At 56.1% G+C, this 15,617-nt stretch overlaps 2 protein-coding genes across 5 annotated transcripts in view; one reads left to right on the forward strand and one right to left on the reverse strand.

Moving 5' to 3' along the window:
• Dtnbp1 (dystrobrevin binding protein 1) overlaps positions 1 to 4,303 on the forward strand; it is a 106,670-nt gene extending 102,367 nt beyond the window's left edge. For both annotated transcript variants that reach the window (XM_013509962.1, XM_013509961.1), the window contains 2 exons: positions 2,881 to 3,024; positions 3,962 to 4,303. In XM_013509962.1, coding sequence (XP_013365416.1) covers positions 2,881 to 3,024; positions 3,962 to 4,215 — 398 coding nt within the window. In that variant the 3' untranslated portion in view covers positions 4,216 to 4,303. The remainder of the gene's footprint in view (positions 1 to 2,880; positions 3,025 to 3,961) is intronic.
• Positions 4,304 to 5,300: 997 nt separating this feature from the next.
• Positions 5,301 to 15,617, reverse strand: part of Jarid2 (jumonji, AT rich interactive domain 2) — a 129,045-nt gene continuing 118,728 nt past the window's right edge. For all 3 annotated transcript variants that reach the window (XM_013509963.1, XM_005414590.2, XM_005414591.2), the window contains 6 exons: positions 14,558 to 14,663; positions 13,583 to 13,765; positions 12,981 to 13,111; positions 12,034 to 12,217; positions 10,050 to 10,157; positions 5,301 to 6,490 (listed from right to left, as the gene is read on the reverse strand). In XM_013509963.1, the coding sequence (XP_013365417.1) occupies positions 6,308 to 6,490; positions 10,050 to 10,157; positions 12,034 to 12,217; positions 12,981 to 13,111; positions 13,583 to 13,765; positions 14,558 to 14,663 (895 nt within the window). In that variant the 3' untranslated portion in view covers positions 5,301 to 6,307. The remainder of the gene's footprint in view (positions 6,491 to 10,049; positions 10,158 to 12,033; positions 12,218 to 12,980; positions 13,112 to 13,582; positions 13,766 to 14,557; positions 14,664 to 15,617) is intronic.

Consider the following 15,617-nt stretch of genomic DNA (forward strand, 5'->3'; position numbering starts at 1 on the left):
AGTCCCAGGCCCCTTTCTGATCACATGCTCCCTTCCTCGGCCTTCACACACACGCATGCGCACACAACACGCACGCACACCCCAAAATGATGCGTGGCGTGCTTTGCAAGTGTTAAAGCCACGTAGCAGTAGGAGTACAGGTGTGTTCCCGCACCGTGCACTCGCGGGCAGGCATCTTGCTAAGCATCCGTGAGCGGTCAGCTCCCACTTGATGTCCATCCTCATTTGCACTGAGCAAATGCAGCATCGTGTGTTCACCGCGATGTTGCTATGTGTTCGGAGTTTTTCAAACCTTTTTTCCTAAAAGTAGCGCTGGTGTGGACATTGTCATGTCTCTCTGTGAGGGCTGCTTTGGCCAGTGGCTCTCCCGCCTGAGCACAGCAGCCTCTCCCCCGCACAGTGTCCAGGCCTGGCTCGTTGGGCCCGCTTTCTGCGTGCAGGTCTGGGGGGGGTGGAGGACTTGCATTAGCAGCAGCAGTTTCTAGCTAGGGACATCTGTCATTGTCTGCAGACCTGGGTGGGGAGTGCCGTAGGATCTGTGGGCGGAGGCCAGGGGTACTGCTACCCCGCCTACATTTCACACCGTGGCCCCGTGGGAAGAATTAGCTGGCCTAGAGCATCAGCAGAGGCTGGGAAATGCTGCTTCATAGCAAGTCTTAGTCCCCCATCCATACCCCTGCACAGACCATGTTTCTTTAGTTGCCAGAGCTGTTCTTTGTTCCTTCACTTTAAGTCTCAAGTTCTTTGAAAAACCCTGTCCAGAGTTCAGGCAGAGCTGGGCTGATGAGCGAACCGGCCTCCACAGGGCTGGGTTTTCCGAGCCGCTGCTCATTTACTCCTGAGCGCTGGAAGGCGCTACTCGGGCCCAGAGGCTGCTCTTTTGAAGAACTGTCCTGGGGGTGACAGCACAGTTTCTGTTCATGAATTTTGGTGTGGAGTTGGCTTTAGTTTTCAGGCTTTTACCATAGCACTGTCCACAGAAGTACCTGCTATGCGTGTTCAGATTTGCTTTTGCACTCCCCTAAAATTACTTACCTGTGCTTTCTCTATTCGTCTTTAAGCAGTCTTCCCTAAGGAGCCAAGCTTTTGGTTTTTCTTGTCGTTTCATTCATTCTTCCTCTTTAGTTTTCTTCGTATGTAGGTTAGATACTTTGCATTCTTCCTGGTAAGGCATTGAAAGCTATGAATTTTTTGTTAAGCTACCGTTTTAGCTGAACTTAAGTTTTTGTGATGAACAGTATCTGAGCATTTAAATTCCCTCCCCCCCTTACTAGTTTTAGGACAGCTAATATCGGGTCATCAGCGAGGTGGGCTAACACCCTCCATGTTCTCACTGTTGCTTCGCCAGCTTTTACTTTTAGAATAGCCAAAAATAGAGTCATGCAAAAGTCCTGAATGATCTGGGTGAAACCGACCTTAAAAGTTGTACTCTACTCAGTGCTGTTTTCAGTTCCCCTTAGCCCCTCCCGTTCGTTTCCCTACCACAGCCCTTTTCTCTTACTTTAGCAAAACTGAAGTCAAAACACTGGGCAAAAAGCCAGAAAGGACACACTCAAAGGCTTCTGTAGCTACAAAAATCCCCAGCCCCAAATCTGGCCATAGGCTGACCAGGTCCCCCAGGCCACCCGGTGATCAGGGTCTGAGCAGGGCCTGCACTCTGGTGCCCGCTGTGGGGATGAGGTCAGACTGCGGAGAAGACGGAGCTCCGAGCAGCGCAGGTCTCCTGCCGGCGTGACAGCTTTGGATGTGGTCCCTAAGCATGGCACCATGAGAAGGGCCAGCTCTGCTCTTCACATCACCTAGTGAAGGGCGGAGGCCCCTGCTCGGACTCCTCCCTTCCTGCGTGCACAGCAGCTCCCAGCCCGGTCGTGTCCCCCGCAGTGGCCTGGCTGCTCCCCCGCTGTGTGTGCCCGCTTCATTCCAGGCTTTCCGCTCACTCACAAATGTCCAAGACTCTTCATTTAATGTGCTTGCACTTAGCTTTTCCTCCTGGGACTCAACTTGTTTGCAGTGTATTTTACTTTCTAAATCTGGGTCCCAAGTCTGTCTATTTTGAAAAATAATTGGCCTGTCAATGTAATTGCTCCTCTGTTCTCTTCTTCTGGATCTGTGAGCAAGATAAGCCTTTGCATTTTTTATTTCTGTGCTGTACTGTAAGAGAAGTCATTCACTGTCATCTAGTTCATGCATTTTGGTTGGCTGTGCTATGATTAAATTCTCTGAAGTTACTTGGCCCATTTCAGATGCCGGGTCTGATGGTCTCCTGTATTTTGGTCCCTGAAGTTCCCAGGAGAGGATGCCAACCCTGCGTCCTCACTGCTCACCCTCGCTCCTAGGCAGTGGCTTCCTTGTGTGGGCGCGTTCAGAACTGGGTAGGAACAGGTTTATACTGTGAGTTTATACCCCGTGAGACCCAAGGATAAGGACAGCTATTTACACCTCGCATCTGCTTCAGCCAGGCACTAGCACGCCTGGAAGGACTCCACGGGCGTGTCGTTTTCTGAAGCTGACATGCAAGCTCCAGATCTGGGAGGCACACCCTGCCACTGACCGGCGGGTGTGGCTCTCTTCCCCTTGTCAGCCCCACTGCCAGCCTGCAGAGGCGCACACCTCTGCTGCTGAGATCACAGGCTACCGAATCAGGATGAGAACTGTCCCGAGGGCAGAGCAGACATTGCCTAGAATCAGAGGCGGCAGCTGCAGTGAAACGGCCTCTGCAGGCCGGAGCACCCCACTCCATCCCCAGCCGGCGCCTGCAGAGGGCGTCTCTCAGAGGTGACTTAGGACAGGTTTAACTGGACTCTGCCACTCAGCTAGGTGGAATCAGCCTGATGCCAGTGAAACGCACCTTTAATTGCTATACTGCACCTCTGTCCACAGAGCCCATGGGCAGCATGTCGTCCATGGAAGTGAACGTGGACGTGTTGGAGCAGATGGACCTCATGGACATCTCCGACCAGGAGGCCCTGGATGTCTTTCTGAACTCGGGTGGCGAGGACAACACCATGCCGTCCCCTGGCCTAGGTAGGGCCCACAGACGTGCATGAACGAAGCCAGGACTTGCTGCTCCTCGCCCCATGCCCCGGGCTATCGAGCAGGGCAGGGCCTTCCTAATCGGCTCCCTTCCTCCGGCCCAGTAGTTATTTCAGCTGTGCCTGGCAGGACAAGTCCTGCACAGCGCTCAGCCTGTGGCTTTGTCATTGTGAAGCTCCTGTCTTCCACTAGCGGACTCGAGGTGGCATTGCACTGGGCCAAAGCCCCACACGTCCCCAGAACTCCTCAGCCACTCAGAGTCCATCTTGTGCCCTCCTGAAGCTGTCTCACATTCAGTAAGCAAGTGTTTCCTGAGGCACCACCCCAGGCCAGGCCTCACTACATGTAAAAGTGCAGACTTCTGGCCGGGTGTCTGGAACATCCCCAGCTGGGCTTGTAAATTGCTTCCCACTCATGAGAAAAGAAGGGCTAAGCTCAGTCCCGGCGCCACCTCAGGAAGTCCCCATCGCTAGGCCCACTTCTCATCTCCCGTCTGGCGCACCTGTGAGACTGGTGTCCTCCCCGGGAGGCAGTGGCCTGGGTGCACTGACCTGTTACCGTGACAGGAAGCGAAGCTTGTCCCTCCCCTGGGGCAGGGGAGGAGACAGCAGTGGTGAGGGCACAACATCGTTCGTGGAAGCACTTCAGTGCCGTAAGCTCGGGGGGTGGCCGGAAAGTCACCAGTTCCAGCTGTGGCTTCGCACTGGAGTGAGAGTCGCTTCCTCGGGTGCTGCAGCACTTGGTCCCCACTGTTTCCAGAGGCTCGGGGGTCAGAGGTGCTCGTCCTCTCAACCGGTGCGTGGGCCGGGGGGCGCCGAGTGAGCCGGCGGAGAGCAGGCCGCAGCAGCAGGCCCCATTACTGGGCATAGGCCAGTCTCCTGCCTGCGGTCTTTTCCTGACAGACCCCCACCCCCGTTTTCTTTCACAGGACCTGACTCTGAAACCTGTCCGAATGAGATCACTCTTCAAGTTCCAAATCCTCCAGAATTACCTCCCAAGCCACCTTCCTCCCCATCTGCCTGCAGCAACACTGCCACCCAGGATGCCGAGGGTAGGGATGGCCCCCTGGTCCAGGCAGATGAGGAGGAGGTGCAGGTGGACACTGCCCTGGCCACCTTCCACACCAACAGCAAGGCCACTTCGGATGTCAGTGGGGACAGCGACTCGAGTCAAGATGTTTAAGTGGATTGGCCTGGGTTTACGGTTGCCAGTGATGGGTGAGAGAGGCCGAGAGAAGAACGCACAATAAAGCTTGAGGACTCTAAACCCAGAGTGCATAGCTGCTTTGTACACGGTTACGGGTGCCAAGGCCGCGTGAGTACGGGCTCCTTAGTGCACCGGGAAGGGCCAGGCGCTCCCGGTTCCCGGGTGGCCGGGGAGGGCGGGCCGTGCGATGCGGCTGTGGGAAGGAAGCTGTGAGCCTCCTGCCCCTTCGCAGGGGCAAACCCTGCCTCAGCACTTGAGGGGTCCCAGTGCACCCTGCCAGAGCTTGGGTTTGCAGCTGACCAAGGCCAGGTACAGTGAACAGCCCTGCCCGCGGTGGACACCCAGCCCGTCATCCACTCATCTTCCACAGACAGACAAATGTCCAAAAACGTTGTTTTTATTATTAAACCTTGTAGTACAAACCTGAAAAGTAAACAAAAAACTGGCAATAAACCACATGAAGTCTTCCCTCTCAAGGGAGGGGTGCAGAGCAGCGCTAATAAATTAAATGTCAAACTGTAAGCCATAGGCGGAAGTTTACTGTCAAAAGAGGGAAAAGTACACAGCAAGGCCATAAAAACCGGACAACCACATTGGAAAACACTTGACTGTTTATGTAATTGTTAAATATTCCAAAACAGTTCAGTCTTCTGCAACAACAACCAACAAAGTGGATCCTAGGACGTTCCTGGCCGTCACCACCGGCAAGCTCAGTGCAACACGGGTAGCTACGGGGTCGATGAATCCAATTATGAAACAAAGAACAGCTTGTGAAAACAATTTCCCTTTTTTATTCCACACATACTGTACACACAACCGGAGAAGGGCAACAGCGACTCCATTATTATTTTGTTGTTGTTGTTCAGTGATGTAAGCAGCACTTATAAATGTTACAAGAAAAACCCTGTAAGCATCCGATCCACCCGATGAAGAAACTGAAGTGTAAGGCTTTTCTTCATCTGTCTTTCACCTCCCCTCCCCTCCGAGAAAGGCTCAAGTATTTAAAACAATTTACAGGCGTATGTACAAAAGGGATGGGATTTTTTTTTTTCTTTTTTTTCTTTTTGTTACAACATGGACAGAAAAAATAGATAAGATGAGCGCAAATGCATTTTCACATTCAAAAAGGACTGCAGACCTCCTAGTGGCTCTAAATGTGATCATAAACAAAACAAATTAAAAAAAAAAAAAGATTAATGCTGACTTGTGAAGGTGTGAAACAAACAGTGAGATGAAGATGGAATGTTAGAAAGATTGCACGTCGATGACAAAGAAGCACTTGCGGCTTCAATCATTTTTTCCTTAAGGATGCTATTGAAGGGTTTTTGATAAAGTAGCCAACAGCACCAAAAAATAACAGAATGGATTTCCTAATGAAATCAGGCACAGGTCTCCGTCAGTGACCCTCCAAGCAGGCAGTCTGTCTCCGTCCTCCGATGCATAGTGATTCAGCTGGTAACGAGAACCTGGTCACGCCAACCTCCGCCTTCAGCTGCCATAACCACCCGCGAACCAAAGCGGGCCTCTCCGGTTTGAAAATACGAACTCATCTCGCACATGACAGAAGAAAAGACAGCCAAAGTAAAGCCATTTCTTTTCAAGTTTTTTCTGTGTGTGTGTCTGTGTGTGTCTCCTATCCCTTTTCTGATCTAGAAAAATCTGCTCACATGACTTGATGGATTTAAAATTTGTTCTCCAAACTTCACCCTCTTCAAAAATGGGTTAAAAAGCCTTTTTTCCCCAAGTTACAAAAAAAAAAAAAAAAAATTAAACAAAAAGGGCTTTTGTCAGCCATATAGGGGCAATACAAATTAATACAGCCCCCTAAGGGTTTTTAAAACAGTGAATATACGGCAGTTTCAAAAATCTGACTGCAGTGTCTAGGTATTCTAAGTACAAAAAAAAGTTCCAACAGTTTAATGCTAAAACAAAATTAGTTCTCTAAAACCAGAAGAAAATCTTCTTTAGAGCTAGTGCAAAGACAGCTTGTATCCTACAGCAAGTACTCCAAACTAGAATATAATAATTACAAAAAAATATATATAAATCGACCATGGGGCTGGCGTCTTCATGATGAGCTCGAAGCACTTCGGGAGGAGCCGGAGGCTGAGAGCCGCGACGGCGGCACGTCCACGGTTGCTCTCTTGCGGGGGCCTCGTTTTGGTGTGGGTTTACTGAGACAGTTCTCAATGCTGCCGTTCTTGCCAGATACTTTGCCACAGATCTGATTGACGAGACTGATGATCTGCTCCTGGGGGTTGAAAGAAGACACAGTTAAAGACAGCCCGAGTACCCTGAGGTCCACCGGGGACAGAGCGCCCGAGGTCTCGGAGTACGTGTGGCACGCGAGGATGGCTGCAGATGGTCTTTGCAGCAGTCCCAAGGGCTTCTGAGCAGCAGCACCCTTGAGCGCTGGAGAGGATGGCACTCAGCAGACAGGCCATCAAGGCACTGGGCCACCTCCTAACCACTTCTCCCTTGGCCCAACGACGTGCACCTCACAGCGCCTCCCTGCTGGCTGAGAGCAAGCGCATCGCTAAACTACAATGGAGAATCCCGGCTCCCACAACTGCATCAGGAGTACCAGCCGCTCCCTGAGAACAGTGCTCGGCATGGGGTCGTCACACGGAGCAAGGCTCACAGGGTCCTGCACATGAGATGGGCGGCAATGCTGCCACTCCACCAATCTCTTCCTGGCGCTGTACAACAGTGTAACCATTGCAGCCTTATGACCACCTAGGGACCCCAGCTCGGGACCCCAGCTCAGCTCCTCCCCCTAGTAAGGCAAACGCAAACACAGCTCGGTTTTTAGCTGGGCTTGCAAATAAATGCAGGCGCTTGCCCGCTGTGGTGGCACATGCCTTGATCCAGCACTCGAGAGGCTGATGTAAAAGGACAGAACCAACTTCAAGGCCAGCCTGAACCGACTGCATAGTGAAGCCCTGTCTCCAACAACACTGCAGCACTTGTCTCTAGCACCTTCTAGTGTTCCTTCAAGACGGCCAACACCTGCACGCCTGTCCTTTCCCAGGAATCATTTACCTATTAGTAAAACCCGACAAAGCATCCTTTACCCACCCAGCCTGTTGGAAAGCCCTGGAAGGAGATGCAAAGTGCATCTCATGAGACCTCTGGCCAGGAGTGGCTGAAGCCCCATGATCCAGAAGAGGGGTGGTCAGCTCCGCACAAGGACGAACCTCAGGCTCTATGGAAAGGGGTGGAAGTGAAGGCAGCCTTGCTTGAAATGTCCCTGGTCAGCAAGTGGCCTGACAACCCAAGAACCTCAGTGTCGGGCACCTCCATCTGCAGGGTGCACAAGTGCAAGCTAGAACACCCCAGATTCAAAAGACAAATCCCACATGCTCTACTGAACGCTGCAGATGCCTGTTTCCCGTTCCTAAAATTCTTCATCCTTATTCATCAAAACGAAGCACCAGAGTGCTGGGCCTGCTTTTTTTTTTTTTTTTTTTGGTTTTGGTTTTTCTCCGGTACCAGGAACCGAACTCACGACCTTGCGCTTGCCAGGCAGGCGCTTTTGCCGCTGAGCTAAATCCCCAGCCCCGTGCTGGGCCTGCTTATTGCCCTATTCGCAGCGCTCCAGGAGCACAGCACCTAGGGGCCGCATGGCTGGCAGTGAACGCTGAGGCCTGGACTTTATAGTGAGCTATCAGTCCTCCTGATGGGGCTGGCCAGTGCCAGCTGCCAGGCCCACTCTTAACCAGGCTGAAGGGCTACTTTTAAGCATATTCTGACATTTGCTGTTCATGCAAAGAAACGGGCAAACAGATTGTTCTTGTCACCGAACACGCTCTTTAAAAACAAAGACGGATCCAAGTAGACTTGTTTTCAATTCTCCTACCTTATCCTGTCTTAGCCAAAGCCCTGTCTGACCGTCCTCCGTGGGGACTCATCTGCCATCCCTGGGGCGGGCGCTGTGCCCAGTGGGCTCTGGTGTGTGTTGGCCACAACACGGTCACCACCTTCCATGGGGGGACTGGGCTGAGGCTATGAGGGGCTGTGCCACCAGGAGGTCAGGCCTGTAGGTGGGGTGTGCAGCGCACGGACACATGGTGACAGCGAACCATGTCCCAAGGATGACAGTGGCTAAAGGAAGGCCATCAGGTGGCCAGCGGCAGGGCGCTGGGCTGAGCAGGAGGGGCAGCGCCGTGTGTTCGGCCCACAGCAGGGCAGCATGGAAGCGCTGTGACGCGCTAGTGGCTGCAGACATATGCAAGGAGTCTGGGCCTTGGCTCCCGCCATTCTCTTGGCTTCCACATCGCGGAAGGATGTGGCTTCAGCAGAGGGGGACATGTGGCAGCAGAAGGGCTTCAAACAGTGCGGAGCCGTGGTGAAGGGACGAGCTGTGCAAAGCAGCTCAGGACAGCAGCTGGGCACTGGACGCAGGGTGCAATGGCGGACGGGTTTGCAAAGTGCCGCTATCAGGCGCAGACAGAACTAGGGAAGAAGGGAGGGTGGCAGCCGCCGCAGAGCCCTGCAGATCTGCCCTGGGGGTTGAGTGCTGGGTGCTGTTAGGAGCGGCTCGCCACCTCCACCAGGCCAGCCCTCCTGCTGCATTGTGCTCCACAAGCTGCCTGCTGCCTGTCCCTAGGAACAAGGACCTCAGCCTGGCACAGGGCAGTCAGTGAGCACAGTTCCTGTCCTGAGCAGACGCAGAACAGAGAGGCGGCCCCTCCCTGCAGAGCGCCATGGCATGGCACAGCCGCGCTGTCATCCCTCCGCAGGCAGCAGGACGAGGCCGCTGGCTCACATGGCAGCCACGAGGGTGGCTGGGGATGGCCCTCTCAGCTCAGGGCCATAGGCGGGGATGCTGACTGAGGTACAGTGACAGCAGAGGGAAGGGAAAGGGACTGACTCATTTCTTTGTGCTGCACAGAGCTCAACAGCTAGGAAGGTCTCAAGGCAGCACAGTGGCTCTAGGTGCACGGCCCCAGGCACACGGCCAGGAGGGGCTTGGGGCCGGCTCCAGCAGGCGATGCAGTCTCCTCCTTTCTTTAGTTACCTGGACGGGGGCTGATGGCCCTGGGAAGCAGCACCTTTGAGCCCATACCACAGCCCGTCTGCTGAAGCCCTAGTGGCCTGGCCCGGCCCCAGGCTGGGGCCCGCGAGAGTCCAGGGAGTGGCTGGGCCCAGGTTGCTACGGGGACCTGTGCCCAGGGCCAGGGCCAATGTCTGCAGATATGGCTTGTCCCAGCCACGACGGCACTGCCAGCTTCCTTGGGGACCAGCCCAGAAGATGCCAAACCGACTGCGTTCAACAGGCCACCAAGGAGGAGCGGCCCGCCTCATGGCAGGGACCACCCAGGTGTTCAGGAGAAGCCTTAAAACCTGTGAGGTGGGAGCAACTGAGAGGCACTTCCAGTCACTCCCTCACACTGGCAGTGGGGGACAGCAGGACACAGCCACTGGCTGCCCAGGGTGAGGACACCACAGTTATCCCACAGTCCAGTGCCCCTGCCACCGCAGAGGGACAGCACGTGTCCACACACCCCTGGGGTGGTGTCCCTGCTGCCAGGCAGCTCGTGCTCAGGAACCAAAGCCACTACATGACAGGACAGCAGAACTTGTCCAGAGGTGGCGCGAACGGGAGGGAAAACCGGACGTGCCCAGATCTGCACTCCGAGGCACCAGGTCTGTGCGCACTAAAGCTGGCTGAAGCTCCCGCCTCCCTATCTCCCAGCTCTCCCACTGCTCCAGGCTATGTGCCGGGCGCAGCCAAGCCGGGCGGCCGCGCTCTCACAGCGTGGCGGAGGTCAGCGTCGCCCACGCGCCCAGCCGCTGTGGGAACTGACCTCGTCATAGCGGTACATCAGTTTCAGCCCACGGCAGGACTTCTGTTTCTCCACGTGGCGCAGGGCACACTCCAGGCAGAACACGACATTCTCATTCTCCTGCACCACCTGCGGGGAGGGCACGGCTGAGCCAGGGTGGGGACAGGGTCGCCCTGGGGACTAGGCAGGGCTGCCCCACCCCGACACTCTGCCCACACTGAGGCGCAGGTAGGGCAAAAGCACTGGAAATGGACTAAGAAACCAAGCAGACACTCGGGTCCATCTCCAGAGGTGGGAGGGAGAGCTGGGCGAGGACCTAGGCGATGGGAGCAACGCCCACTGCAGGGCTCGGGTCCGGGTTGTGTGAGACCAGCAGGAGGCAGAGGTGTAAGCGTGGAGCCAGACAGGAGGCTGCTGCAAGCACACGGCACCCAGCTTGTCATCACTGCTCTCAGCAGCTCAGCCGCAAGCACAAGCCAGGGACCCTAGCGCTGCCCCCAGACTCAGCGTGACCGCGGCTTCCACACTCTGGGGACTCTGCACCAGGAGAGCATGTGCTAAACCACTCCAGCCCTGCCCCTCTGGTGAGCACAGTGCATGGCCCCAGTGCCTGGCAGAAGGGGACAGCGGGGCCCAGTGCTGCCTGACAGGGCCAGGAGACAGACCAGAGGCCTGGCCGGGCGGCAGGGTTCCCGTCTTAATGGTATGACGAAGAGGACACATAATGTCCCTTCTGAAAGCCGGGGAGAGCTGGCTCCTATGTCCCAAGCGTTTCTTAGCAAAGGGCAGAACACACCGTGACAGCAAGGGAATGACGCTGACAGTACACCACTGTTAAAAGGTACCCCAGGCAAAGGACAGAAATAAAGCAACAGAAATGAGCAAACACACGGTAATCTAAGCAATGAATATTGGCAAGCTTTTTTTTTTTTTTTTTTTGGTTTTTGGGTTTTTTCCAGTACCGGGAATCGAACCCACAACCTCCTGCTTGCCAGGCAGGTGTTTGTGCCGCTGAGCTAAATCCCCAGCCCCAGCAATGCATATTGGAAATAGGTAGAAAAGAAACGCCAAGCGACAACTCTGAAAGCACGATTGTGAAGGCCATGCTGCAATGGTCCCACCCATGGCCAGCCAAGAAACCATGGGGATGGCCATGTGGTCACAGAGAACCACTGAGGAACAGACAGGCAGACACTATGGCTGACCAAAAAAATGCTAAATCATTACCCCCGCCCCGGTAAGGACAGTATCAGTCTGTGTAGTAATTTGAAAAATCTGAGGAAGGAAAAGCAGGACAGAGGAAACCACACGGGACGCGCGCCCTGTGCTTGCTGTGAGGAGCTTACCTCTCGCCAGCATCTCAAGTGATTGCACTTAGCGGGGGCCTGGAAAGGGGCCCTCAGTCAAAACAGGGCCATCGGGAGCCCAGCCCGTCTGCCTTGCGTCTGCACAAGCAGACGGGGGGGCCAGAGTGACCACATGAGGATGTGCCCAGAAGGCGCCTCTGTGGGCCAAGGAGACCGGGCATGGAAGAAACCGTCCTGGGTCCCCCTGGATCCCCAGGCTGTGGGGTTCTGTCACAGCATCCCACTTCCTTGGAAAATGTGTGAACTTTTCCAATGTGCCATAAGGGCCACGCTGGGCCACAGGGGAGGTGAGCTGCAGGTGACATGGCCACGCAGGAAGTGTCATCTCTGCCTGTGCTGCTGGCCCCAGGGTGGCAGCTGAGGGGCGCAGAGGGAGGGCCTGGCGGGCAGTGAGTGCCGCCAGGCACCCACGTGTCTCCACAGCTCTTAGGCAGAGCCAGAAGCAGCAGCACCAGAGAGGGTGAAGTGAGGGGACAGGCTGCAAAGCTGCTAGAACAAGTGGCCCCTAAGAAATCCAGGTCTTGTGTCAAGGGCCAGAGTCCTTGGGGGCTAAGCAAAGAGAACTGTAGGAAGATGAACCATGGGGCAGTGGTGGAGCGGGAGGGAGTGACGGGGGCCGGGCAGCAGCCCCAGCTCACCATGGACAGGTAGCACAGGTGCTGGCAGATCTGACACCGCCTCTCTGACGTCTCCAGCTGCAGCCACTTTCGAGGCTTTTTCTTCCCATCCGCGGCCGCACTGCTGCCGTCATGGCTGCCGTATCTCGCAGACGAGTGGAGGCCGGCCTCAAACAGCTGCCGGCGCTGCCGCAACTCTGTATCCCTGCAGATACATGGAGCCTCAGACAGAGTGGGGCCCCAGCCATGGACCAGGATGCTTGGTCAGAAGCTCAGAGAGAAGCTGTCACACATGACAGGGGCATGGTAAGGCCACAGATGGCGCTGCCCTTGTGCACACCAAAGTTACACTTGCACTGTCTGCTGTCATCATCAGCACTGCCCCGGAGCCTGTCCTGGGTGGGAGGGACTGCGGGGCTGTGTGTGGGGACAAAGAGGGGTCCAGGGGAGCCAGGTAGGGCGTCCCATTGTGGACAGCACTGAACACCACGTCAGTGTGATCAGCGCACCCTGCACCAGTGTCACGAACGATTGGGCACTACACATCCTTGTTTCTCGGCTTCTACAGCACGGAGCCAGGGGCCTAGGCCAGGGGTCCTAGCCCACCTTTGTCCATTCCTGCAAGGGGGATTTACACTGATTTTTTTCTTATTTTTCTGGTAGTGAAGACTGAAGCCACACTTCCAGCTCTTCTCTTGAGACAGGGTCTTCTGAAGTTGCTAAACTGCCCAGGCTGGGCTTGAAATTGCAACCTTCCCGCCTCAGCCTCTGAGGGTGCTAGGATTACAAGCATGTGCTACCTCACCAGCTGGGAAAACACTCTGTACCAGCTCACGGGACAGTGTGACCCCCTCATCCAGGAGACAGAAAGGTCACAGTACACATAGGCACCAGGGGGGCCTGTGACCTGGGGCTCCTCCCGCCCACTGCAGGCGACAGCGCAGCACAGAAGGCAGGACGTGCGGCACCTGAGCTCGTCCAGAAGGGCTGAGATGGTGCTGAGGGTGGGGCCGTTCTCCTTCTTCGCCTCCGCCTGTGCAATCTGGTAGAGCAGCTTCTCCATGGAGAATGGCTTGGCTATGTGACGACGCTTCATTTCCTGAAACACGAGCATGGCCTTCAGGGGTGGTCTGCCCTAGGAAGCACTCACCATTCTTGGTGGAAGGGACAGGTGGGCTGCCTAAACCTCCAAAATGTTAACTGCATTTGCACTAAGTCTACTGAAAATCGTAGGGTTCTGCTTACCTGGAGAACAGCAGGACACACTAAGAAAACCCCCAGCACCTCACTGCCAGCTCCATGGCAGCTGCACGACGGAACAGTGCACAGGGCCCACGCACGCTCACCCCATCTCCCTGCAGAGCCTCTGCACCGGCTCCCAGCAGGAGGGGTTGGTCGGCAATGGGCATCAAAACCGCTGACCGCACCCAGCCCCAGCAACTCTCGTGGCCCAGACAAACCTTCCGCCACCCCAAGAAGAGTTAAAGACACACGGGACCCAGGGCTGGTCCACAGCAGACCGCACTGCAGGGCACCTCTGCAGGCACCCGTGGGGGGTGCGCCTGCTCACCTTGGCCGTCTCGAAGCCCATACTCGTCCACTGGGTGGTAGCAAAGTGCACAGTTTCCGAGACACTGTAGCCACAGCACACTTTGGACACGAAGGACCCCGGGAAGCAGACGACGAACTGTCCACTCTGCTGCACAGTCCGGTGCACCTTGATCCCCTCTTTGCACAGCACCTCCGGGGAGATCTGGGGGGACAGGGCTGGCTGAGGCCCGCACCTCACTTGTGACCTCCCTGCCCATCACTGCCCGGGGCTCCAGGCCAGCTAGCTGGGCATTAGGGCTTCAGGAAGTGGTCCGCTCTCAAGGGAGAGTATGTTTCTCCCTTAGGAAATCAAGGGTAGCTCCTGGAACAAGTTCTGAACCGACACTGGTCTAGGATCTGACTCCAGGGTTCCCCAGAGCAGAGGCCAGAGAAACACAGAGCACCACCTTCCCTTCCCGGCCCCAAACCCAAGGGCTCCTTCCCACCACACCTGCCACTGCCAGGGCTGGGGGCAGGGCTAGTCTAGGGCAGAGAAGAGGGAGCGGGGACTGTGTCTCCTTCCCCATGGGGATAGTGGGGCAGCACAGAAGCAGCACAAGGCACAGGAGCCTGGGCCTGGCTAGTCAGGACACGGCTCCAAGGAACAAGGGCCCCACGACTCGCCAGCCCTGCAATGGCTGGAAAAGTGGTAGAGAGATCTTTGTGCTCCTCCCTGGCTGGGGCCCAAGCTCCAGGGGCCCAGGACTGGGAAGAGGCCAGCCCAGAGCCAGTGTGCCAAGCCTGGACCCCAGGTCAGGCTCTGCATGTACACAGCCCACAAGCCCGCAGAGCTGCCCAGGACCTCATGGCCATGCAATCAGCGCGAAAGTCCTTAGCACACTTCCCCGACCACAGGCCACAGGTCCGAACCCCTGGAGGATTTATCTGCTTTGTCCTCTTGCCTCTGGAAGGCAGGCCAGTAAGCAGCCCCAGGGGACCTGTGCCAAGGCCCTACCATGACGTTACTCTCCAGCATCTGCAGCCCCGGGGTGCCGTTGGCCTGCAGCAGGGTGTGGACCACGTCCTCCAGCTTGTTCTCCTCCTCAGCAGGAATGCAATACCTGGGTGGGTGGGAAACAGGGAGGGTGCTGAGTGCCCGCTGCCCAGGAGAAGTACTCGGCTCAGAGCAGCTGGACTGTGGTGCGAGCTGCTGCTGCACACTGCACACTGCTTGCTCCCAGCACGCAGCCAAGCTGCTCATCTATCATACAGATGTGACCCGCATGCTGAGCCACGAGCTCTCCGCAAAGCCACATGTTCAGTGCCCGCTGTAAATGAGAACCAGGTGCCACCCCGGCCTCCCAGCCTCCTCCATCCATGGGCCACCTCCCTGCCACATCACCGGCATGGACACCCTCTCTGAAGCAGCTGTCTCAGGACTGGGGGTCCATGGTGCTCATGGCCAGAGTACACAGGCCCTGGGTCCCCTAGCCACCGTGACAGGGAGGGCTTGCTGCTGCCAGGAAAGGCAGAAGCAGCTGAGGTTCTCCACAAAAGAGGGAGAAAGGAACCAGCCCAGGAGCGCAGCACCTCAAGGCTGAGGCAACAGCTGCTGGGTAACTGGAAGTGGCAAGCCCTCCACGGGGACCTGGGAGCTGGTGGCCTTCTGTACATGAACAACTCCATAGCCATCAGAAGACGGGGCCTGGTGTTCCCGGCATCTTCTTTCTAAGTCTGAGGACTCCAGGGGGCCACAGTGCCAGGGACATGTGAGTCCCTGGCACCACACAGTGTCAGCCAGGGGATGCATGGCACAAGGGTGCCCACCTGACCCCAGGTGGGTGCGTGGCAGTGAGACACCTGCAGGGCTCTCGCCAAGTCCTCTCTGGGCAAGAGGACATCTGAGCAACAGGTCACCTGGCAGGACTCAGGCTGCCAAAGCTGACCAAGCTGCTGACCACCTAGGGGCAGGAACCGCAGGGGACCCGCTGGTCACCCACAGCTTTCTAGCCTCTCCACAGGCCCAGCTGCCTGTGACACTTAGATGACTACGCAAACCATCACTGACTTTGAGG

This window comes from Chinchilla lanigera, unplaced genomic scaffold (assembly GCF_000276665.1).
Source record: "Chinchilla lanigera isolate Chin_1 unplaced genomic scaffold, ChiLan1.0 scaffold00189, whole genome shotgun sequence".
In the NCBI taxonomy this organism is placed as follows: Eukaryota; Metazoa; Chordata; class Mammalia; order Rodentia; family Chinchillidae; genus Chinchilla; species Chinchilla lanigera.